This window comes from Caretta caretta, chromosome 14, assembly GCF_965140235.1.
Source record: "Caretta caretta isolate rCarCar2 chromosome 14, rCarCar1.hap1, whole genome shotgun sequence".
NCBI lineage: Eukaryota > Metazoa > Chordata > Testudines > Cheloniidae > Caretta > Caretta caretta.
The window spans coordinates 23,595,089-23,619,396 of NC_134219.1; the positions used below are offsets into that span (position 1 = coordinate 23,595,089).

Here is a 24,308-nt window from a genome sequence, read left to right on the forward strand (position 1 = left end):
GGCGGGAGTTTGTGCTGTGAGAGCACAGAGGTGGCAAAACTCCAGTGCCTTTGGGGATGCAGATGAGGGAAGGGGTGGATGACTGGGTTAGAGTAAATGAGAAATGTCCTAGCTTGTCTCTCTGGGTGGAGAAAGTATTAAAAGATAGCTTTCAGAGTAGCAGCCGTGTTAGTCTGTATTCGCAAAAAGAAAAGGAGGACTTGTGGCACCTTAGAGACTAACCAATTTATTTGAGCATAAGCCATCCGATGAAGTGAGCTGTAGCTCATGAAAGCTTATGCTCAAATAAATTGGTTAGTCTCTAAGGTGCCACAAGTACTCCTTTTCTTTTTATTAAAAGATAACGCATCAATCCCCAGAGCCCCCCAAAGCTGTAACTACCTTTGAAAAATGATCCCCTCCTGGCTCCAATGGCCCATTGTTAATTTGATTCTTGAGACCATCATGGTGAATAATGAAGATGAGGGTAAGATTCAGGAATTTACACATTCACCACGCTACTAAATATTATTAGCTTCTGCTTTACGGTTCCCCAAGTGAGCATCGCAGGGCTGGTGGTTCCGGCAACAGCTGTGGTGGGGAGATTGATGGTTATCCATTTATCCAGACTATTTATGCCGAGTATATGGTGTCTTCAGACACACAGCAGCAGCTGTTTTAGCAGCTGCTACGTAACAGCATGGGGAGTGTGGGCTAGTGGTTAGAGCAGTGAGCCAAGGACTTCAAGGTTCTCTTCCAGATGCAGCTGCTCGTTTGCTCTGTTTTCTCGGGCACCTCATTTCCCTGCTATGTATCTGTTTCTCCTCCTGTGAAATGGGGATGATCACAGAACTGTAGGGCTGGAAGGGACCTCGAGAGGTCATCGAGTCTGGCCTCTTGCACTGAGGCAGGACCAAGTAAACCCAGACCATCCCTGACAGGTTTTTGTCCAATCTGTTCTTAAAAACCTCCGATGACAGAGATTCTACAATCTCCCTTGGGAGCCTGTTCCAGAACTTAGCTACCCTTAGAGTTAGAAAATTTTTCCTAATATCTAACCTAAATCTGTATGCTACAGATTAAGCCCATTACTGCTTGTCCTACCTTCAGCAGATGTGGAGAACAACGGATCACTGTCCTCTTTATAACAGCCCTTAACATATTTGAAGGCTGTTATGAGCTCTTCCCTTCTCATGACTAAACGTGCCGAGTTGTTTTAACCTTTCCTGATAGGTCATGTTTTCTAAACATTTTACCGTTGTTGCTCTCCTCTGCACGTTCTCCAGTTTGTCCACATCTTTCCTGAAGTGTGGCAGCCGGAACTGGGACACAGTACTTCAGCTGAGGCCTCACCAGTGCTGAGTAGAGTGGGACAATTACCTCCCAGGTCTTGCACGCAACATGCCTGTTAATACATCCCACAATGACATTAGCCTCTTTTGCAATAGCATCACATTGACTCATATTCAATGTGTAATCCACTTTGACCCCCAGATTCTTTTCAGCAGTTCTACCACTTAGCCAGTTATTACACAACTACAAAATGGGGATTTGATTTTTCCTTCCTACGTGAAGTACTTTGCACTTCTCTTTATTGAATTTCAGACCAATTCTCTAATTTGTTGAGATCATTTTGAACGCTAATCCTGTCCTCCAAAGTGCTTGCAACCCCTCCCATCTTGGTGTTCTCTGCAGATTTTAAAAGCATACTCTCCACTCCATTATCCAACTCATTAATGAAAATATTGAATAGTACCTGGCCCAGGATCGACCCCTGCTGGACCCCACTAGATACACCCTCCCAGTTTGATGCAAATCGTTAATTACTCTTTAAGCACAGTCTATCAGCCTGGTTTGCACCCACTTTATAGTAATTTAATCTGGACAACATTTCCCTAGTTTGCCTATGAGAATGTCATGTGGGACTGTGTCCGAAATCTTACCTCCCCAGGGGCGCAGATGAGCTTGTGAGGCTTAATTAATTCATGCTTTCTTTGTACGGAAGGCAGTGAAATCATACAGAGTAATGCTGTACTGTTCATATTGTGCTTTCTCCACCTCAGCAATGGGCAGGGAGTGGAGCCCAAATCTAGGGCTGACCAGAAAACAAGAATTCTGATTTGCGGAAAATGTGGAGGTTTTGACATTTGTTTCAGGTCCAATTAGAACAAAACAGAGACCTTTTGAAATGTTTCATGAGTCAGAGAAACCCACTCAAGAATAGCCAATAGCCCAGTGCAAGAGCTGTCACCTGGGATGTGGGAGAGCCCGGATCAAGTCCCTGATTTGGAGCAGAGACATGAATCTGGGTTTCCCACATCCCAGATGAGTACTCACACCACCAGGCTGCTCTGGGGCAGGTGTCTGTCTTGTTTTGACCGTAAGTTCCACCATGGTCCTGAGAAACCTTTCCTGATCAAAGTGGCATCGCAACCAATATATTTCCTTGAAAAGTTTTGGTTTGACGAATCAGCATTTTCCAACAAAAAATGTATCATTCCAAAATTCCTGACGGACTCTAGTTTCATCTTAATGTCCCCTCTCACAAGCCTGACATCATACCTGGCTCACACTTTGCTCCTTTCTCCTGAGCCTTCCATCCAGCCATTCTTTGAGCTTCTGCCAATTACATATCTTCCCTTACTGCACTAATTACCTCCTTAGCCCAGCCATTGCCCCCAAGTGTCAACAATCTCCACCATAAGAGGTTAATTGCTCCTGATTAAGCCAGTATATCTTCTCTGTGACACAAGTGACCAGGGTTCTACAGCTAGCATTCTGTCACAGAGACCGTAGGATCCGGCTGTGCTACGAGTACCCGGAGAAGATCACGTGAATCCAGAGGTTGAGCGGCTTCAAAAAACGCTGTGAAACCTTCTTCCTCAACAAAGCCTTTGCACCGTGAGACCAACACTCATATACAGATATCCCCTTCCACCCCCAAACCTTAACACTGACCTTCCCTTCCACCCCCAACCTTCAACACTGACCCCCCTTCCACCCCACACCCCAACACCGACCCTCTTCTACCCAACACTGACCCCCCTTCCACCTCAGACCCCAACACTGACCCCCTTCCACCCAACACTGACCTTCCCTTACACCCCAACCTTAAACACTGACCCCCTTACACCCCAAACCCCAACACTGACCCCCCTTTGACCCAATACAGCAGAGCTCTTGCCATGAAAGAGAGAAGAGCCAAAGGGGCCATGAAGTCCATTAGGGACTTTGCTATTGATTTTCTATGGAAGGCACCCAGATACTATGGTGATGGGCAGCAGTACTAAACCCTAAGGTAGATAGACAGCCCTTTCCCATTCCCTGGGTCAATGGGAGTTTCAAGGTCAGGCTGCTTATGATTTTATTCATATTCCCTTTGCACACCCCTCTATTTCTACCCACAGCGCTCTCAAGAAATACTTGAGGAAGAGGGGTGGGGAGGGAGGAACAGGCAGTGGAAAAGGAAGGGGGATGGGATGGGGCAGGGTGAAGAGAAGGGGATGGGGAATGGGGCAGGAGAATGGGGATAGGGGCAGGAGACAGTGGGAGTGGAAGGGGGATGGGATGGGGAAGAGAAGGGGACACAAGAATGGGGGAGGGGGAAACAGGAGCCCGGCATGCAGTGTCCCCTTGGCAGCAGAAGCAGCTGTTAAGTCGGCCCATCCCCTCCTCCCACCACTAGCACTGGTAGCTCAGTTACCACTCCAGGCAGGGGGAGTGAGCCAGGGAACTGGCTTCAGTGCACAAGTGCGTGTGTGCTGCTCCCCCCCCCCCCAAATATAGCAGTCAAATTATGCCTATGGTGGAGAGAGGTGAATAGTGGGGATCTGTACTGGGACCAGGGATGCTCAACATATTCATAAATGATCTGGAACAAAGGGTAAACAGTGAGATGGCAAAGTTTGCAGACTATACAAAATTACTCAAGTCCTAAGCAGACTGGGAAGAGTTACAAAGGGATCTCACAAAACTGGGTGACTGGGCACCAGTGAAATTTAATGTTGATAAATGCAAAGTAATGCACATTGGAAAACATCACCCCAACCACACATACAAAATGATGGGGTCTAAATTAGCTGTTACCCCCCAAGAAAGAGATCTCGGAGTCATCGTGGAGCATTCTCTGAAAACATCTGCTCAATATGCTAACAATGTTAGGACCCATTAGCAAAGGCATAGATAATAAGACACTATGTACAGCCATGATGCGCCCACATCTTGAATACTGTGGGCAATTCTGGGGTTCCTCTAGGGCAAGGCTGTGGCACAACGCTGTAGGGGAAGGGGAATATATGCCGCTCATGCTACGTGCATCCTGTGGATGTGGCTAAAGGGCTGATTCTGCCAGGTCTCCACTCCCACTGATTGCAGTAGGAATTGAAAGCACTCAGCAACTCCCGGCAGCTCACAGTGTGGAGAGAACCTCAGTCCCTGGGACTGCCAATCAATCAGGCGTCTTTCATCATGACCCCAGTAGCAGTAACAGTCAGCATGGATTTGTCAAGAACAAATCATGTGAAACCAACCTAGTAGTTTTCTTTGACAGAGTAACAAGGCTTGTGGAAGCAGTAGACGTGATGTATCATGACTTTAGTAAGGCTTTTGACAATGTCTCACATGACCTTCTCATAAACAAACTAGGGAAACACAACCTATTATAAGATGAGTGCATAACTGGTGGGAAAACCATTCCCAGAGAGTAGTTATCATTGGTTCACAGTCAAGCTGGAAGGGCATAATGAGAGGGGTCCCGCAGGGATCAGTTCTGGGTCTGGTTCTGTTCAATATCTTCATCAATGATTTAGATAATGGCATAGAGAGTACACTTATAAAGTTTGCGGATGATACCAAGCTGGGAGGTGTTGCAAGTGCTTTGGAGCACAGGATTAAAATTAAAAATGATCTGGACAAGTTGGAGAAACGGTCTCAAGTAAATAGGAAGAAATTCAATAAGGACAAATGCAAAATACTCACAATCAGATACACACATACACAATGGGAAATGACTGCCTAGGAAGGAGTACTGTGGAAAGGGATCTGTGGGTCATAGTGGATCACAAGCTAAATATGAGTTAACAGTGTAATGCTGTTGCAAAAAAAGCAAATGTCATTCTGGGATGTATTAACAGGAGTGTTGTAAGCAAGACATGAGAAGTAATTCTTCCACTCTACTCCATGCTGATTAGGCCTCAGCTAGAGTATTGTGTCCAGTTCTGGGTGCCACATTTCAGGAAAGATGTGAAGAAACTGGAGAAAGTCCAGAGAAGAGCAACAAAAATGGTTAAAGGTCTAGAAAACATGACCTATGAGGGAAGATTGAAAAACTGGGTTTGTTTAGTCTGGAGAAGAGAAGACTGAGAGGGGACATAACAGTTTTCAAGTACATAAAAGGTTGTTACAAGCAGGAGGGAGACAAGAAGCAGTGGGCTTAAATTGCAGCAAGGGAGGTTTAGGTTGGACATTAGGAAAAACTTCCTAACTGTCAGGGTGGTTAAGCATTGGAATAAATTGTCTAGGGAGGTTGCGGAATCTCCATCACTGGAGATTTTTAAGAGCACGTTTGACAAACATCTGCCAGGGATGGGCTAGATATTACTTAGTCTTGCCATGAGTGCAGGGGACTGGACTAGATGACCTCTCGAGGTCCCTTCCAGTCCTATGATTCTATGATGTAGCTCACTAGAAACAGATCTGCTCCAAGCGCTGTTGTGAGTCATACCCAGCTGGCTGATGGCTGTCTAAATGTTTCCACCAAAGCTGTATGCGGTGAAAATCTGTAGCTATTACACTCCTCATTAGTGCTACTCTCTTCCCCAGGACAGTGTGTGATGATCAGATTGCCTCTGGGTTTAAATCAACACTCTGCTCTCTTCTTTGGGTTGCATGGTTGAAATGGGGCCTGTGGAGAGGTCATTTTGCTCCAGTAATACATTATTGATCCTGTTGTCTAGCTCAGTTGTCATGTGCAAAATGCCTTGGGATGCCTGGCTGTCTGAGCAGGACAGTGTGATCATAGGCCCACTGATGGGGCCACCTTTTTCCCCCATCAGAAATGGAACACAGGAACTTCCAGGTAGGATCAGACCAGGGTCCCTCCAGTCCAGTGTCCTGGCCTAGACCATGGCCAGTACTTTTAAACCTCCATACATATTCACTGGCTTCTCCTGACTGAATCAGAATTAAATGGCACAAGGAGACTTTTGTGGAATAACAAAAGCTGTGTCCTCTCATCCACAGCTCTACTCTCCACTCCTCTGGGATGGGTCCCCCCTTCCCATCATTCTGAGCCAAAGGAAATTCTTCGCTTGCAATTCCATGTAACGGACAATCTTGCTGGACAATTATTTTCTCTGTGTCTCTTATTATCCAAAGAGCACTGGCACAACTCAAAGGCAACTTTCAATCCCTTGGTCCTTATCTAATGCTCACAGGAACCAGGAGTGACAGGTTGGGGGTTGACTGGAACAATTTTCACTGGAACAAGTGTTTTCAAATGAGGTGAGAAATGGGCTATTCTTGTGTCTGGAGCTCCATGAAGCAGCCCTGTTCCTCCGTATGTCATCGCTAGTGAATGTCACCTCTGTATTTTCCAGGTACAGTAAATAACAAAAAGAAAAGGAGGACTTGTGGCACATTAGAGACTAAGGAATTTATTTGAGCATAAGCTTTCATGCTCAAATAAATCTGTTGGTCTCTAAGGTGCCACAAGTCCTCCTTTTCTTTTTGCGAATACAGACTAACACGGCTGCTACTCTGAAACCTGTCAGTAAATAACAGAGAATCAGAGGGTGGACGAAGCACCATATAGGAACAAAATGAAACTTACTAAAAAAACCATGCACCTGCCAGCCATGCTACATTGCTGGATGCAAAATCACTGGTACTCTCAGACCAGTACTGCAGTGTATATATTCTTAAATGCAGTGGAGGTTGCTAAAGGCAAATAATGCCCAACTAAACCACAACAACCAGGAAAAAGCCATACAGCTACATGCATCATCCCACCTCCCTCCGCCGCCCATCCATTACCACAACAGTCAGACAACTGTAACTCTGCAACCAAACCAGAAGGCAGTTTGGAAAAATTGTGGCTAAGAGCCAGATCCTCAAAGCTATTTAGCAAAAAGAAAAGGAGTACTTGTGGCACCTTAGAGACTAACCAATTTATTTGAAATAAATTGGTTAGTCTCTAAGGTGCCACAAGTACTCCTTTTCTTTTTGCAAATACAGACTAACACGGCTGTTACTCTGAAAGCTATTTAGGCATCTGTCTCCCATTGAAATCAGTGGGACTTGCCCAAGGTTACAGAGGGAGTTTTCATCAGAGCAGGGGGTTCTTTTTCCAGGAGTTTCTGCCATCCAGTGCTCTGCTCAGACCAACAGACCATAGGTAAGATTTTCAAAAGCACCTGGGTGACTTAGAAGCCTAGCTCCCATGGACTTTCATGGACGTTGGAGCTTGAAACTTTACACTCTAGAAGTAGCTCTGTTTTCTGGCCATGACACCTGTGTCCTCAGCTAATGAAACGTGCATTAAGTCCAAGTCGTTACTTATCAGAGCAGCTATAAAACCATCAGCCTAGTCCTTTAAGTCTGGTGCCAGAAGTGAGATGTAAATAAATGCACAATTTCATGGCTGTTTCAGGGCTGCATTTAAAATCTATAATATGAGTGACTGAGGCGCTGAAGTGGATAAGCCATTCAGACCATTATTTTCATTACTCGCCCCGTTATCTGGCAGTGCAGTGAAACACATTTGATGAAAGCAGAACAAATCAGCAGCAGGCTCGGCCGGAGCGTCATAATAAGAGTAATTACATTTAGATAGTACATGTCCGGCAAAGAACAAGACCCCAGGGTGACTGGGTGTGCAGGTGTACTGCATTGTAACAAACCGGTAGTCACTTATCACTTTGCGGTGGTCAGTAATCCTAACACCATGGGCAGAAGGCCCCTAGCAACTGAGCTAAAGGAAGATCTCCTTTAGGAATTAGTGGTAGAGGGCCCGTTGTACACAGTGGAGCATTTCTGATTTCATCCGGTAGAGGACAATGGCTCACAGACACACTAGCCAATTCCTTTACAGCACGTTGGCACGCTCGTCTCCAAGCGGAAAGGTTGCAGTCATTATACACTAACAGCGCTGAGCAGCACGTTAGGGCAGGAAGTGATGAGGAATCCTGTGCCCAGTTGCTGGTGAAATGTAGCAGGATCAAGATAATCTCCTCTTTGCCCCAGACACTTAGGGCTGATGGGTTTGCCCATTGTCAGGAATCATGCCCAGTAGCAGAGCCAGCCTCTGAGCAACCTAATGAGCACAGCTGGCCTGTAGCAGGCTGCCTGATTGGCCACACAGCCTGACTGGTGGGAAGAGTCAGCAGACCGGCTCTTAAACCCAGCAGCGGTTTGGTGAATGCTTATGTTTGTGAGAGTGCCCACCTTGCCTCACTCCAGGTAACCTGGCTCTGATCCTGGGCTCCTAGTCCTGACTCCTGCGCCAACCACTGGGCTTGACTCCTGCACTAACCACTAGGGGTGACCACCCAGACCCCAGTTTCTGACACCCATTGCTGCGGTAATGTGCCTTTCAGAGGCATGCCTAGGGCCAGTACCCTTGAAACACAGTGCAGGGAAAAGCTGTTAAGGCTGTCGCTCATTTTACACTATTAGCAAAGCCAGGACGCACTAGAGGAACCAGAGAAATAACCCTGGTTGTGCCCCAGTCCCAGGACTGAGCAATCAGCTCCTAGGGAGGTGATGTTAGCAGACAGCTGTGTGACAGACCAGAGCCTGAGGGTGACTAAGGAGGAACAGGGGAACTGGAAACGAGGATTCCTGTTGGTACAGGGGGACTTTAGCCCATGATCTGTCTAACAAACCAGCTCCATTCCACACTGAATGGGGCTCTCCTGCGGCACTTTGTATTTATGAATCAGGAGTGAGATTAAAGGTGAAACCTCAGCAGATTGTACATGTGCTGGAGGTACCCACACCAAACCCTTTGTTAATTTACACTTGAGGCTGCTCAAGTGTACTTCCCCACAGCCACCCAGGCAGTAAAAGGCCAGGAAATCACTCGCAGCCAACACAATGCCAATCTCCAGGTTTTAGCCCACACTCATCATGACACTCCAGAATAAGGGCATGACCTGGAGCCCATTGGAGTCCATGGAAAGCCTTCCATGGGGTTGAGCAGATTTTGACTCTGGCGAGGCCCATGTTTAGCACACTCACTCGCAATGCAGCCGTGCTATTGCCCTCCGCGCACACATCGCAGAGCTGAAGAATGAAAGTCGTTCTCAATTAAGACCTTATCCAAAGACCACTCAAGCCAGTAGAAAGATTCCCATTAACATGACTAAGCTTTGGAATGGTCCCAGGGAACAGGGACAACAGCATGTGAGCCACGTGTCCATTCAGACCAACCCAGGCTGATCACATTGCAGATATCAGTGTCAGGATGGCTGAGTGGTCTAAGGCGCAAAGCTTAAAGTGCCTTCCTCTCTTGAGGACTGGGTGTTCTGGTCTTCGTATGGAGGCATGGGTTCAAATCCCACTTCTCACCCATTGCGGGGGGGATAACTCAGTGGTTTAAGCATTGGCCTGCTAAACCCAGGGTTGTGAGTTCAATCCTCGAGGGGCCATTTAGGGATCGGGGCAAAAATTGGGGATTGCCCCTGCTTTGAGCAGGGGGTTGGACTAGATGACCTCCTGAGGTCCCTTCCAACCCTACAATTCTATGATATCCAGCCCTGTCAGCTGCTGGTCCACACCCCAAGAATTATCCTTGTAGGTTATTCACTGAATAATTGTGAATACACAAGGAGGGCTGAGAAAATCCGCAGCCGAATGTCTGAGGAAGGCACTTCACCCTCCGGGAAATGTGAATAATAAAACGCACATATCCCAGAGGAGCATCGTGAGGCTCAATGAATGTTTATAAAGTGCTTTGATATCCTTGGATTAACCCTATGAAGTATCAGATTATAGGCTCTTCAGGGCAGAGATGGCCTTTCTGTCCTGTTTGTACAACACCTAGCACAATGGTGCTCTGAATGGGACTGCTAGTCGCTCCTGCAATTCAAATAAGGATTCATTTCAATGATCCCCGAGGGAGAGCTAGCATCATGTTGGTGCCCTTTTGTCCTGGGAGACATCTGTTTCCTAGCCACTCACCAGTCTCATTTAGATTTTCTGATAATGAAGGTGAATTATAATGAGGCAGCTGATATATTAGGGCCGTGAGAAAGATTTGAAGAACCAGGGGACTGGCTGATCTCAGTGGGTCTATGTGCACTGTAATAACACCCCACAGCACTGCGTCTCAGAGCCCAGCTCAGCTGACTCAGGCTAAAAACGGCAGTGTAGATGTTTGGGCTCCGAGACCACCCCCTTCACAGGGTTTCAGAGTCTGGACTTCAACATCTACACTGCAATTTTTAGCCCTGCAGCCCAAGCCCTAGTCAGCTGATCTGGGCCAGCCACAGCTGTGCCATAAGTTCTTTTATTACAGAGTGTATATGTACCCAATGTTGCAGGCAACAGATCTATCACCACAGAGCTCACATACATGGGGATGTGAGACTAGAACCATTGTCCTGAAGGTCTGACAAATCAAGCCTTTACCATGCCAGCTCTCCTTTACCTGGCTCTACAGACAGGTGCTTTAGCCTGTCTGCCTCAGGCACCAGAGGGAAACGTCCCTCATTCTCACTTATGAAGAGAGGAATCCGTGCTATCAGAACTCCGTTCCAGTTTTCGAAATGCCAAAACCTTTGTCAAAATCTCCCATGGCATGAAGGACAGAGCCCATAACAGGGACCCGAAGCAGTGCCGCGTGAAACTTAAGGAGCGGAGGCAAGCCTACCAGAAAACCAGAGAGGCGAACGGCCACTCCAGGTCCGAGCCCCAAACATGCCGCTTCTATGATGAGCTGCATGCTATTTTAGGGGGTTCAGCCACCACTACCCCAGCCGTGTTGTTTGACTTCTTCAATGGAGATGGAGGCAACATGGAAGCAGGTTTTGAGGATGAAGAAGATGATGATGATGATGAGGTTGTAGACAGCTCACAGCAAGCAAGTGGAGAAACCGGTTTTCCCGACAGCCAGGAACTGTTTCTCACCCTGGACCTGGAGCCAGTACCCCCCAAACCCACCCAAGGCTGCCTCCTGGACCCGGCAGGCGGAGAAGGGACCTCCGGTGAGTGTACCTTTTAAAATACTATACCTGGTTTAAAAGCAAGCATGTGAAAGGATTAATTTGCCCTGGCATTCGCGGCTCTCCTGGATGTACTCCCAAAGCCTTTGCAAAAGGTTTCTGGGGAGGGCAGCCTTACTGCATCCTCCATGGTAGGACACTTTACTACTCCAGACCAGTAGCACATACTTGGGAATCATTGTACAACAAAGCATTGCAGTGTATGTTTGCTTGCGTTCAAACAACATCCGTTCTTTATCTCTCTGTATTATCCTCAGGAGAGTGAGATATCACTCATGGTCACCTGGTTGAAATAGGGTGTTTTTCTTCAGGGGACACTCACAGGTGCCCATTCCTGCTGGGCTGTTTGCCTGTGGCTGAACAGAAATGTTCCCCGCTGTTAGCCACGGGGAGGGGGGAGGGTTGAGGGGGTAGCCACACGGTGGGGGGAGGCAAAATGCGACCTTGTAACGAAAGCACATATGCTATGTATGTAATGTTAACAGCAAGGTTTACCCTGAAAGAGTGTAGCCACTGTTTTATAAAATGTGTCTTTTTAAATACCGCTGTCCCTTTTTTTTCCTCCACCAGCTGCATGTGTTTCAATGATCACAGGATCTTCTCCTTCCCAGAGGCTAGTGAAGATTAGAAAGAAAAAAAACGCACTCGTGATGAAATGTTCTCTGAGCTCATGCTGTCCTCCCACACTGACAGAGCACAGACGAATGCATGGAGGCAAATAATGTCAGAGTGCAGGAAAGCACAAAATGACCGGGAGGAGAGGTGACGGGCTGAAGAGAGTAAGTGGTGGGCTGAAGACAGGGCTGAAGCTCAAATGTGGCGGCAGCGTGATGAGAGGACGCAGGATTCAATGCTGAGGCTGCTGGAGGATCAGACCAATATGCTCCAGTGTATGGTTGAGCTGCAGCAAAGGCAGCTGGAGCACAGACTGCTGCTACAGCCCCTGTGTAACCAACAACCCTCCTCCCCAAGTTCCATAGCCTCCTCACCCAGACGCCCAAGAACGCGGTGGGGGGGCCTCCGGCCAACCAGCCACTCCACTACAGAGGATTGCCCAAAAAACAGAAGGCTGGCATTCAATAAATTTTAAAGTTGTAAACTTTTAAAGTGCTGTGTGGCATTTTCCTTCCCTCCTCCACCACCCCTCCTGGGCTACCTTGGTAGTCATCCCCCTATTTGTGTGATGAATGAATAAAGAATGAATGAATGTGAAGCAACAATGACTTTATTGCTCTGACAGCGGTGATCGAAGGGAGGAGGTGAGGGTGGTTAGCTTACAGGGAAGTAGAGTGAACCAAGGGCCGGGGGGTTTCCATCAAGGAGAAACAAATAGAACTTTCACACCGTAGCCTGGCCAGTCATGAAACTGGTTTTCAAAGCTTCTCTGATGCGTACCGCGCCCTCCTGTGCTCTTCTAACCGCCCTGGTGTCTGGCTGTGTGTAACCAGCAGCCAGGCGATTTGCCTCAACCTTCCACCCCGCCATAAACGTCTCCCCCTTACTCTCACAGATATTGTGGAGCACACAGCAAGCAGTAATAACAGTGGGAATATTGGTTTCGCTGAGGTCTAAGCGAGTCAGTAAACTGCGCCAGCGCGCCTTTAAACATCCAAATGCACATTCCACCACCATTCTGCACTTGCTCAGCCTGTAGTTGAACAGCTCCTGACTACTGTCCAGGCTGCCTGTGTACGGCTTCATGAGCCATGGCATTAAGGGGTAGGCTGGGTCCCCAAGGATACATATAGGCATTTCAACATCCCCAACAGTTATTTTCTGGTCTGGGAATAAAGTCCCTTCCTGCAGCTTTTGAAACAGACCAGAGTTCCTGAAGATGCGAGCGTCATGTACCTTTCCCGGCCATCCCACGTTGATGTTGGTGAAACGTCCCTTGTGATCCACCAGAGCTTGCAGCACTATTGAAACTTGTGGTTTATGTACACGCCGGCTTGGTGCTCCGGTGCCAAGATAGGGATATGGGTTCTATCTATGGCCCCACCACAGTTAGGGAATCCCATTGCAGCAAAGCCATCCACTATGACCTGCACATTTCCCAGGGTCACTACCCTTGATATCAGCAGATCTTTGATTGTGTGGGCTACTTGCATCACAGCAGCCCCCACAGTAGATTTGCCCACTCCAAATTGATTCCCAACTGACCAGTAGCTGTCTGGCGTTCCAAACTTACACAGGGCTATCGCCACTCGCTTCTCAACTGTGAGGGCTGCTCTCATCTTGGTATTCATGCACTTCAGGGCAGGGGAAAGCAAGTCACAAAGTTCCATGAAAGTGCCCTTACGCATGCGAAAGTTTCGCAGCCACTGGGAATTGTCCCAGACCCACAACACTATGCGGTCCCACCAGTCTGTGCTTGTTTCCCGAGCCCAGAATCGGCATTCCACAGCATGAACCTGCCCCATTAGCACCATGATGCATGCATTGGCAGGGCCCATGCTTTCAGAGAAATCTGTGTCCATGTCCTGATCACTCACGTGACCGCGCTGACATCGCCTCCTCGCCCGGTATCGCTCTGCCAGGTTCTGGTGCTGCATATACTGCTGGATAATGCGTGTGGTGTTTAATGTGCTCCTAATTGCCAAAGTGAGCTGAGCGGCCTCCATGCTTGCCTTGGTATGGCGTCTGCACAGAAAAAAGGCGCGGAATGATTGTCTGCCGTTGCTCTGATGGAGGGAGGGGCGATTGACAACATGGCTTACAGGGTTGGCTTACAGGGAATTAAAATCAACAAAGGGGGTGGCTTTACATCAAGGAGTATTTCAGGCAGGACTTCACAGAGGGTTCCAATAAGAAATGGTGCACTTAAGTAATTGTTCTTTTGGAACAAGCAGGTTGGTTTGGCCTCTGGTTGATACATGGCTAGATTTACCTTGCTGCATCTTTTCTGTGAGTGACTGCAGTGTGACCTAGAGGAATGAGTCCCCTAGACCGGGGGGGGGGAAGGGGGGGCGAGGGGGAAGCAAATGAGTACAAAACAAATCTGGTCTATTTCTTGTTTTGATCCACTCCATCTATCTTTTACATCTTTGGCTGGCAACAGACGGTGCAGAAGGACTGCAAGCCATCCCCATCTCGTGGTTGCTTGGCAGAAGATGGTACAATAGGACTGCTAGCAATCCGTATCACCTGCCTGCTCACCATAAGATGGTTCAATAGGACTGACTGCAGGACTAAAGAGAATGACCTGGTCAAGTCACTCCAAATTTAGTCCCTGCGCCCATGTCTGCCCAGGCGCTCCTGATCGACCTCACAGAGGCGACCAGGAACACCTCAGACATGACGATGACGGTTACCAGTCCTACTGTACCTTCTGCTGCCACAAGGCAATGGGTTGCTGCTGCTGTGTAGCAATGCAGTACCACATCTGCCAGCACCCAGGAGACATACTGTGACGGTTATCTGAGCGGGCTCCATGCTTGCCATGGTATGGCGTCTGCACAGGTACCTTAAGAAAAAAGGTGCGAAACGATTGTCTGCTGCTGCTTTCACGGAGGGAGGGAGGGAACAGGGGCCTGACGATATGTACCCAGAACCACCCGCGACAATGTTTTAGCCCCATCAGGCATTGGGAGCTCAACCCAGAATTCCAATGGGCAGCGGAGACTGCGGAAACTGTGGGATAGCTACCCACAGTGCAACACTCCAGAAGTCGACGCTTGCCTCGGTACTGTGGAAGCGCTCCGCCGAGTTAATGCACTTAATGCACTTAGAGCATTTTCTGTGGGGACACACACACTTGAATATATAAAAACGATTTCTAAAAAACCGACTTCTATAAATTCGACCTAATTTCGTAGTGTAGACATACCCTAAGCAGGATAACTGAAGGCCGGGTGTGTCCCTGCTCTTACCATGTTTCATGGCAAAAAACATGGTCTATGTGCCTGCCTCATCTCCAGCAGGCAAAACACAAGCACTTTAGGATTATCAGAAGACTCAGAGATGCAGATTCATTTTCCCCCTCCAGCAGTTTTTATCTCATTAATTGTCTTGCTGCTTTATGGAGGATGAGGTCTCTGGTGTTTTTAGTATTTGCCGTCAGAATAAAGTCTGGTGACTCATTGGTTTTGAAAGAATAATTAGCGAATCTAATGAAAGAAGGGAAAATGACAGAGCTTCCTTAATGCTCGGCCTCTCTGGCTTGCCTGCTTCAGAAGCATGCCGTCACAGTGGGCCCTTCATGCATATTGCATACTAGTTAGGAGGAGAGAATAGCTACCTGAGTCAGCCTTGATGGTAATGTGGGTCCTGAGCAGATCCGTTCCAATGAGGGGCACATCAGGCAAAGTCCAGGAAATAGAAATAAAGGAGAAATCCAGCCCCACAGCAGCTTTCCATGGATACGTTGATCCTGAATCTGATCACGATCTAGAGTGGCACCACTGAAGTAGCACCAGATTTAGGGCTCCGGCTTGCAAGCTGCAGAACTCTCTTGCCCCAATCCAGCAATGAACCTGAAGCCATGATGAGCTCCACTGAAAGCAATGGGCTTGTCTACACAGGGGGTTTATTGTGCACTATGATACACCTTCTTTAGTCCACTTTAAAAGTGTAGAAAATTCATTGTGTGTTGAGTTAGTGTGGACTCATGTTTGTGTGCACACACTGCTTGTTCGTGCTCGCTTGGCAGCCCTCCAACAGCTATCCCACTCTGCTTTGCATGAGGCCAGGACCAGCCAGGCTGTTCACATGTGTGCCTTCCACTGCACTGGGGTCAAGTTGACTGTTGTCACCTCCCCATTTAAATGCTGGTGCGAAGCCAGGGTTGGTCTCCTTTGCAACACTGTGCTAGGGCAAAGGGGGCTTTCCATGGCAATATATTCTATTGACATCACTGCAAGGCCCCTTTATGCTTTCAGAATGTTGCAAAGGGGCCTTAGTGTCAATGAGAATTGGGCCCAATGAGCTTGAAGTAAGCATGTGCGTACGTGTGCTGTGCTGGCTTGGGGAATCCTGCACTTTGCAGGATTGAGCCTGGGTGTCCTGGGATCAGTGTCTGACCCAGTCTCTCCATGAGTTGTTTTCATACATCTATAGGTTCATAGACAATATGGCCATAAGGGACCATTGTGATCATCTAGTCTGACTTCCTGTGTAGCACAGGCCAGAGAACTTCCCCGAATTAATTCCTGTTTGAATTAGAGCAGATCTTTTAGAAACACAGCCAATCTGGATTTAAAACTTGCAGATGATGGAGACTCTACCACGACCCTCAGTAAGTTGTTCCAAAGGTTAATTACCCTCACTGTAAAAAAAATGCACCTCATTTCCAGTCTGAATTTGACTCACTTCAACTTCCCACCACTGGATCTGGTTATACCTTCGTCTGCGAGATTGAAGAGCCCATTTTCAAATATTTCTTCCCCGTGCAGGTACTTACAGACTGTGATCAAGTCGCACCTTAACTTTCTCTTTGTTAAGCTAAACAAAGGTACAGGACCATTCCTGGCCTTTGCATGGGCTTCTCTGGGATTTGAACAAGAAACCTGCTTGTGTCCAAAGCAAGAATCAAACCCCTAGATCATCAAGCCACTTTTATCTCTTGTCTCCTGCTTTCTAACCCAATTCCTTTCACGTTTCATTTGCAGAAGAAATTGTTTCCATGGCCGATTCGACTACAACCGTGGATGACATAGAAGGGGAACTCTTTAAAATCGAGAGGATAAGAGAGGTCCTGGTGAGAAGGGAATCAGAGCTGAGATACATGTGAGTAGGTTGCCAGCTTCCTGTCTCCTCCTTTGGATTTTCCTGTGAGTTCTTCTGGCCCCTGGGTGGTACATCAGCCATTAGAGTGAAAAGCATCCTTAGGGAACTGCAGAATGGGTCTCAGCTCAGGGGGGTTTCCCCATTTGAAAGGGAGCCCACCTGGGAGCGAATCTGGCTTGACATTCAGCACTTGTGAGCAAAACCAGCCATTTTGTCAAAATTAACAAGATTCCTGCATTGTGAAAAACAGCCAGTGGAGTTGGTGAAAAATGTCACGGAGAAATTCTCCCACCAGTGTCTTGTGTGACTGGTTCAGTGCCATAGCCAGTGCCTGATGCAGACTGGGGCAGGAGTGAAAGTAAGTTGTCTGGAGCTCAACCCAGATGTGACTGAGGTTTCCTCCTGCATAACACAGGCTGTAGAATTTTACCTAGTAATCCAGGCATCAGGGCCACCACTTCAGGTTGAGGTAGAGCACGTCTTTTAGAAAGAGAAACCCAATCTTGTTTTAAAGACATCAATTGGTGGAGAAAAGACCACATCCCTGGTGAGGTGATGGTGGTGGGTTGGGGGAAAGCAGCCAGAGGAGAAGGCCATAGTCATATCAGCCCTTTAATTGAGGGTGTGCATCCACAATAGGCCATCCAAATTGGCAACTTAGGGGTGAATTTTGGCTTCCGGACACAAACTCTAGGATCCCCATGAGACTAGCCGTTTTGTGTTTTGGATGTTTTTGTTTCTGCCACCACTCATACATCACAGTATTGGTGGCTAGAGCCATTCATTCGGAGCAAGGAGTGTAAAGGGGAGTTTCATCTTTCATTTTTAAGTGTAACCCTTCTGCCAGGTGGAGCCAGCAGCAACAAGGGCCGGGTTCAGTATCTAGGGGTTCCTTTTCAATAATACAACACAAAACCGACTCGAGCCCCCACCTAGTGACCTGGGACAATTACACCCCCTGGGTGCCTCTAAGACGCAATACTTCCCCTCTCATAAGCACAGAGTCTGTGTGAAGCAAAACCTTTTAATAAAAGGAGGGAAGTAGAACAGCATTAATTTGCTCCAACGAGAGACTGCTGAATTGGAATTAATTTGAAAACTGGATAAAATTAACTTAGGCTTGAATAAAGACTGGGAGTGGATGGGTCATTACACAAAGTAAAACTATTTCCCCATGTTTATCCCCGCCCCCTGCTGTTCCTCAGACGTTCTGGTCAACTGCTGGAAATGGCGCACCTTGATTATCACTACAAAAGGTTTTTTCCCCCCCGCTCTCCTGCTGGTAATAGCTCACCTTACCTGATCACTCTTGTTACAGTGTGTATGGTAACACCCATTGTTTCATTTTCTCTGTGTATATAAATCTCCCCACTGTATTTTCCACTGAATGCATCCGATGAAGTGAGCTGTAGCTCACGAAAGCTTATGCTCAAATAAATTTTCAAATTTCTCTAAGGTGCCACAAGTCCTCCTTTTCTTTTAGCATTAATTTGGGGAAACAACACAACTAGGATTCATAAACATAAACCATGAACACAAGACTCACCCCCAAGTAAGTTGGGCAGTGTCCTTTTCCCCTTAGGGTCTTAAGTCCAGCAACCCAAAAGTTCCTTTAACATGCCCATCCCTTCTCTGCACCCCACTCACAGTTGCTGTCCTTGGCCAATGCAGCCCCAGAGTTCAGAGGTTCATCTGCAGAGTTCACCTCCCACCCTGGATAGAACAGGGGGTAAGGAGGCACAATACATGCTCTGCTGCTCGGGCACTTGCTCGTCGCCCCAATGGCCGATTGCCATACCTCTCTGTGGGGCTTTGCTCTAGCCCTCTCCGCCAGCCGCTCTGCTGGCCACTTCTTTCCACCAACCGCCTTGCTAGCCGTGCCTCTCCACCAGCTGGCCACTCACCAAGATGTCTCAGGGCCCCCCACTTAAAACAGCTCTCAATGATTTCAGCTGTTAGTGGGGGAGCTTCACTGCTGGTGCATACTGGGCAGTTTCTTGCAATAGAGACACAGTCCCAAAGTAGGCCTAATACTTAGACCTAGATATCAGTGATTTCAGCTCTAAAGCATGTAACAAGACTCTCAACTCAGCCTAAATTAGCTTTTTTATTTTACTGTAGAAAGAGACAAATGGTGCTTACAACCCTTAAACAAAGCCCACACCACCAAGTACAACTATCCCACCCCCTCTCAACTCATTGGGCTTTGGAACCCATGTCCCCTGCCTAACGACAGCACTTACGTTGAGGGTGAGTCCCTCCATCGGGGTCTGCCAGGTAGAGTTCTGCTGCCCTTGGTTCACAAAACAAGGATAACAACACTTTATTACTCCTGCCTCAATAACAAGGAGACTGGGGATCCAACACCAGCCACAACTGATCATTTGGGCAAGCAATCCCATCATGCTGATCATCTAGGCAGGGTGGGTGTGTCCATGCAAACGAGATCAGCTCCTGAAGTCCTTTTCCACAGCTCACCACTAGATGTCAGGGGAGAGCTCATTCAGACTCTGCTTACATAAGTTTGTAGCCCTTCCTCTTGTGAAGATTCTTCAGTGTGTCACTGACACAAAGCAATGTAGACCAGTCACTAGGACTGAAAGGAATAAGCAGCTGGGCTCTATTTCTGCAGCCGGAGGCTGGTGGGGGGAATGAAGGATTCACACACACAGTTCATACGTAAATGGAATCAGCTAAATTTGGGGTGACCAGGCCCAGAATCCTGACACCAGGCCTGTGCAGAGCAGTGTGATCAAGGTGGCCAGGAATCGGTTTTGACTGGTGGAGGTGAAGGATGGTAAACAACACAATTTTTCTGGCCACCTCTCAAAATGCTAAGGCTGCTTCTGCTGAGGGCCCCAAGGCCTTGATACTCAAGGATCCAACTGAACCCAGCAGGCTGTGACTAGAGCAACGAGAAGTATTTGTTTCAGAACCTGAAATGACAATGAAGCCATTACCCAGCCCAAGGTCACTGGAAGATTTGCTGAGATTCCCCGCAACTTTATTTGTAACTATGACTCATGCAATCGCTTGCTGTCTGAGCACTAAAGGGGGAATTTAAACTGCCAGTATCAGCGATACAACAGCGGGAAGCTGAGATATGACTTGGCTAACAGCAGGGATGAGCCTTCCCTTCACTTCAGAACCATGACTCACATGACAGGATCTTAACTACACAAGAAAGTTGCATTGCTATAGAGTGAGTTGAGAATTTAAACCAATATAGTTAAAGCTTTGCAAAAGGCTGAGGAGACATGCTTATTTCTCGAGCTTGTCAGAAGGCAGAATTTCCATTGCATGGGAAATTCTGAAATTTAAAAAATATAATTCCAAATTGGAACAAAAAGCCAAAATCTTGAAATTTCCCATGGAATGAAAAAAAACCCCAAATTTCCATTTGGTATCATTGAAATGTTTTGTTTCAGTAATATCAGAACACTGAATTTAGACTTTTATGTTGTATTGAAACATTAAATCTAATAGATTACGTGGAGTATGAAATTTAATATTAAACCAAATATTTTACTGTAATAAATGCTGAAATAAACCGTTTTCACTTTATCAGAATGACATGGTTGACATCACTGAAACAAAACAAGAAAGTGAAAAGTGTTTCCTTTGAAAATTTCAGTGAAATTTGACATGTTCTTGCAAAATGTTTTGATTTTAACAAACTGCATTTTCAGACTGAAAAAATTTCCACAAACTCTATCTATTTTGCTGTAAGAGGGGATTCTATTTAGCTTAAGTTGATTTGGAACAAGTTTAATTAAACCAATATAAGCCATTCTTACACCAAAATAAGAGTGTGCATGCAGCTTTTGGTTTAACACTATCAGTTTAAAGGCCAATTCATGTTATTTCGGTGTAACTTTCTCATGTAGACAGGCCTTAACCCCTTACTGGGGTGCATGGACCTTTACAGCAGCAAAGGGTCATGAGGACATGTAAAAGGGTAGGTAAGTATATTTGGTATTTCCCCCTTCTCCCCCCTCCACTCGTCTCCTCAGTGCTTCAGAGTATAATTTCCCCTTTCTTCAAGTCCTTCCCTAGTGGAGGGAGCTTTCCATGAGGCCCCAAGGGATGCAGAAAGATATTCTGAACTGGCCAGTGATGAGGGACAAAATGCCCCCACCCTGTTGGCATGTCCACAGTGACCCTGGCTGCTGTCGTTTGGGGAGCATGAACTGGGGCTTGGGATGGGAACCTGAATCTAGCGCAGCACATTAGTGGTCGGCCAAGACAGAGGCCCTCCCAGATATCCGTGTCTGTCTACATGTTGCTGTCATATAGCCGCATGTCTTGGACATACCTGTTTCTGCACTGAACTGTAGCATCACTGTAAAGCCTCTTCCTAAAACTCTCCTATGCTTCCCCTTCCCAGGGCCTCCTTGGGGAATCCTCTCTGATCAAATCAAGACAAAGGGGAAACACTGCACAAGAAAGTCTTGATTAGCATCAGTGCCTGATCCCCACCTGCGCCATCGCCTTTTCCTCCCTGATTCAGCACAGAGACTGCTGCAGCCTTTGCAGCGAGAAGCCAAGGAAGGGGATTTTCCCTGGGACTGATTTCACTGCTGGACTCAACAGTCTGTGTTAGAACAAAATCCTGAGTCACTCCATGACTGAGACAGCTGAACTGCAATGCACGTAGTTCTGGAGCTGCCCACATCTTTAATAGAGAGGTGTGGCCTATACAAACTGCAGGTCCCAGCATGCAATGCTCCATCTTGAGCTGAGCAGTGTACAGGGGCCTTACAGAGGTCAGAAACAGTTCCCTAAGATAAAGGCTTCCCCAGCTACTCTAGAGCTGGCATATGGGCTCTGTGTCAGCCCTGCTCCCCACCGCTCACACGGAATGGGTATTGGAGGTGGGAAGTGGGAGGCAGGGAGCAGGGTTAGGGAGGGGTTGTAGTTAGTTTGTGCTGCCCTGCATTTATTCCCCACTCATAGAGGACCATGGAAAATAGACTATATGTTAGAGCAGCCTTTAGGGTTTCTAACTTATACCAAAGGCTGAGCATGGCCCTGCATGGCCCCAAGGTATGGGGAGCACAAAAGTGCTTAACCCACCCATCTTAACTCCATCTCTGCCCCAAGCACAGGAACTGAGTAAGCACAATTTGGAGTCACGGAAGGATACCAGCCCCTCAGTCTGAACTACTCAGGTTTTGATGGCTTGTGTCAAAGCTGGTTATTTCACTGTAGTTTAGCTTTATGTTCGTTTGCTTTGCTTTTCTGCAGCACATTTCATCCAAGGATCTCAAAGCACTCTACAAACTATATCATTACAAATGATCAATCTAGTTATGCCGTCCTACACTCTTGTGTAGGATAGGTATAATTCTCCCTATTTTACAGATGGGGAAATTGAGTCACAGAGAGGTGATGTGACTTACCCGGGTCACCTGCATGTCAATGACAGTCAGAAATAGAACTCAAGTGAGTCCTAGATCCAAGTCCTCTGCTCGAACCAGTAAATATACTCCCTTCCTCGGTGGGTTTTAAAACTTGAATTAACTCCCCAAGAAACAGTGGCATCTCCTGTGTGGTTTCTCTGCTATCTCAGGGATGTAAATAAGTCTGAGAATTACTCACTATCCAAATTCTAACAGACTGGCTCATCCTGCTGGTGGAAGATTGCAGCATTGGGCCGTAGATCCAGTAGAAAATAACCTTATGTTCATTCAGGAATCACTGAAGTAACAGCTATGAATGGTACATGGCTATGAATGGGACGAAGGTCAATGCATTTCATGGTGACTTTATTTGCTTATGTGCCAGTGTGAGGCAGAGTTCTAGGGGTGCAGACACCACCCATTTAGCCCTGCAATTTGACTGGACTAAGAGGTGAACTCAGAATCCTCATTGCAAACACCTGCCACTCAGCTCACGAGTGCCCCATTAATGGTGCGATCTATCAGCCATACGAATCATGTTGCCCAGTGCACCCCATAGCCACTTTGCAGCTCACACTAGTCTCTAGTTGAGTGCTTCAGGCAGGATCAGAGGAGCTGCAGTTTCTTTGGCTACCTGAAATCCACTTGACATGGGATTTGTTCTACACCCTGTGGACAGATCATTAAACAAAGTGCTGAAGGAGCCTGACAAGCACCTGCCACCAGCAGGATGTGCCAAATGAAGGATATGACCATGCTTGTATTGGCAGCGAGGGAAGGGGTCACAGACCCTGACTTGCATTTTTCCCGGTGGGTGCTCCGCGTCTTCTCACCCCTGCTCCTCCCTCGAGGCAGCCCCTGCCCACCTGCCACTCTCTCCTCTCCGCTCCCCGAGCAGCTGATTGGCCGCCAGTCCTGGGGCTGGAACCATGGGTGCTTGAGCCCCAGAGCACCCATGGAGTTGGTTGCACGAGGCTGCCATTGCAGCATCCCTCATCTCCACCCTAAGCGAAGAGGCAATGAAACATTTCTTCCACTCAGCCCAGGAGGTTTCCTTTGCACGTATGTCTGTGACCCAGAGCAGAGCTGACAGCCCTAGCCCTGGCTTCACAACAGCCAGGGCGAGTGGGAGCTGATTATTGCTATGCTAATTGGCCTGTGAGAGAGGAAGGAAGGAAAAGGCAGCCAGAGAATGGGCCTTTCTCCTAGTGTCTCTATTTCTGTTGTTAATTTCAGCACAGACGATTGCTCCTAAAATCAGAGATTACCTGGTAAACAGGGCGTGGCATCTCAGCGTCTTTCATTGGCTACACTCTAAAGCAGCTGGGACCAACGGAAAGTGGGGCTCCAGGGCGTGATTCCTGCTGCCCAGTGGAATTCATAGCCCCAAGTTAGGTCCCCAGGCCTGGGGAGTCAGTCACTAGGAATGGGATTCACAGAAGCTGGCAAGTGGACGGGTGTGTGTGGGGGGGGTGGGGGCTAAATTAGCCAGGAGTGAAGTGCCAAGGAGAGAAGAGTGGCCTAAACCCTGCCCCTCAGAGGTAGCTGGGTGCCTACATCTGGGCTGAAGGGAGGTGCCTCCCTCTCGGGATTCACAGCCAGGAACCCTCTCCTGGAGTTAGACTAAGGCAGGCCAGAGCCAGTAGCCTACTGGTTTGGGGACTCAGCTGGGAGGTGCAAGACGTGGAAACAAAACCTTAGTTTGGAGCAAGGACTTGAACCCTGAACCCAGCTCTCCCCTCTTCTAGGGGAGCACTCAAACCACGAGAGTGCTGGGTATTCCGGGCTGGGCTCTCTCAATCTCTCCTATTGGAGCTGTTCCACTTTGCATAAATAACTATTCAGTGGAGCAGGGACTTGAATCTAGTTCTCTCACCTCCCAGGTGAGTGCCCTGGCCACTGGCTATTGTAGGAGACCCACACCCAGCCTGCCCTCCAAATTCCTGACCTGCGCACCCGCAGCTGTCCTGTGTGCTCAGAG

At 47.7% G+C, this 24,308-nt stretch overlaps 1 protein-coding gene across 2 annotated transcripts in view; it reads left to right on the plus strand.

Annotated features, from left to right (window-relative positions):
- The window catches only part of LOC125621330 (bMERB domain-containing protein 1-like), a 61,461-nt gene that overhangs the window by 945 nt on the left and 36,208 nt on the right, over positions 1-24,308 (plus strand). For both annotated transcript variants that reach the window (XM_048818118.2, XM_048818117.2), the window contains exon 2: positions 16,808-16,925. In XM_048818118.2, coding sequence (XP_048674075.1) covers positions 16,808-16,925 — 118 coding nt within the window. The remainder of the gene's footprint in view (positions 1-16,807; positions 16,926-24,308) is intronic.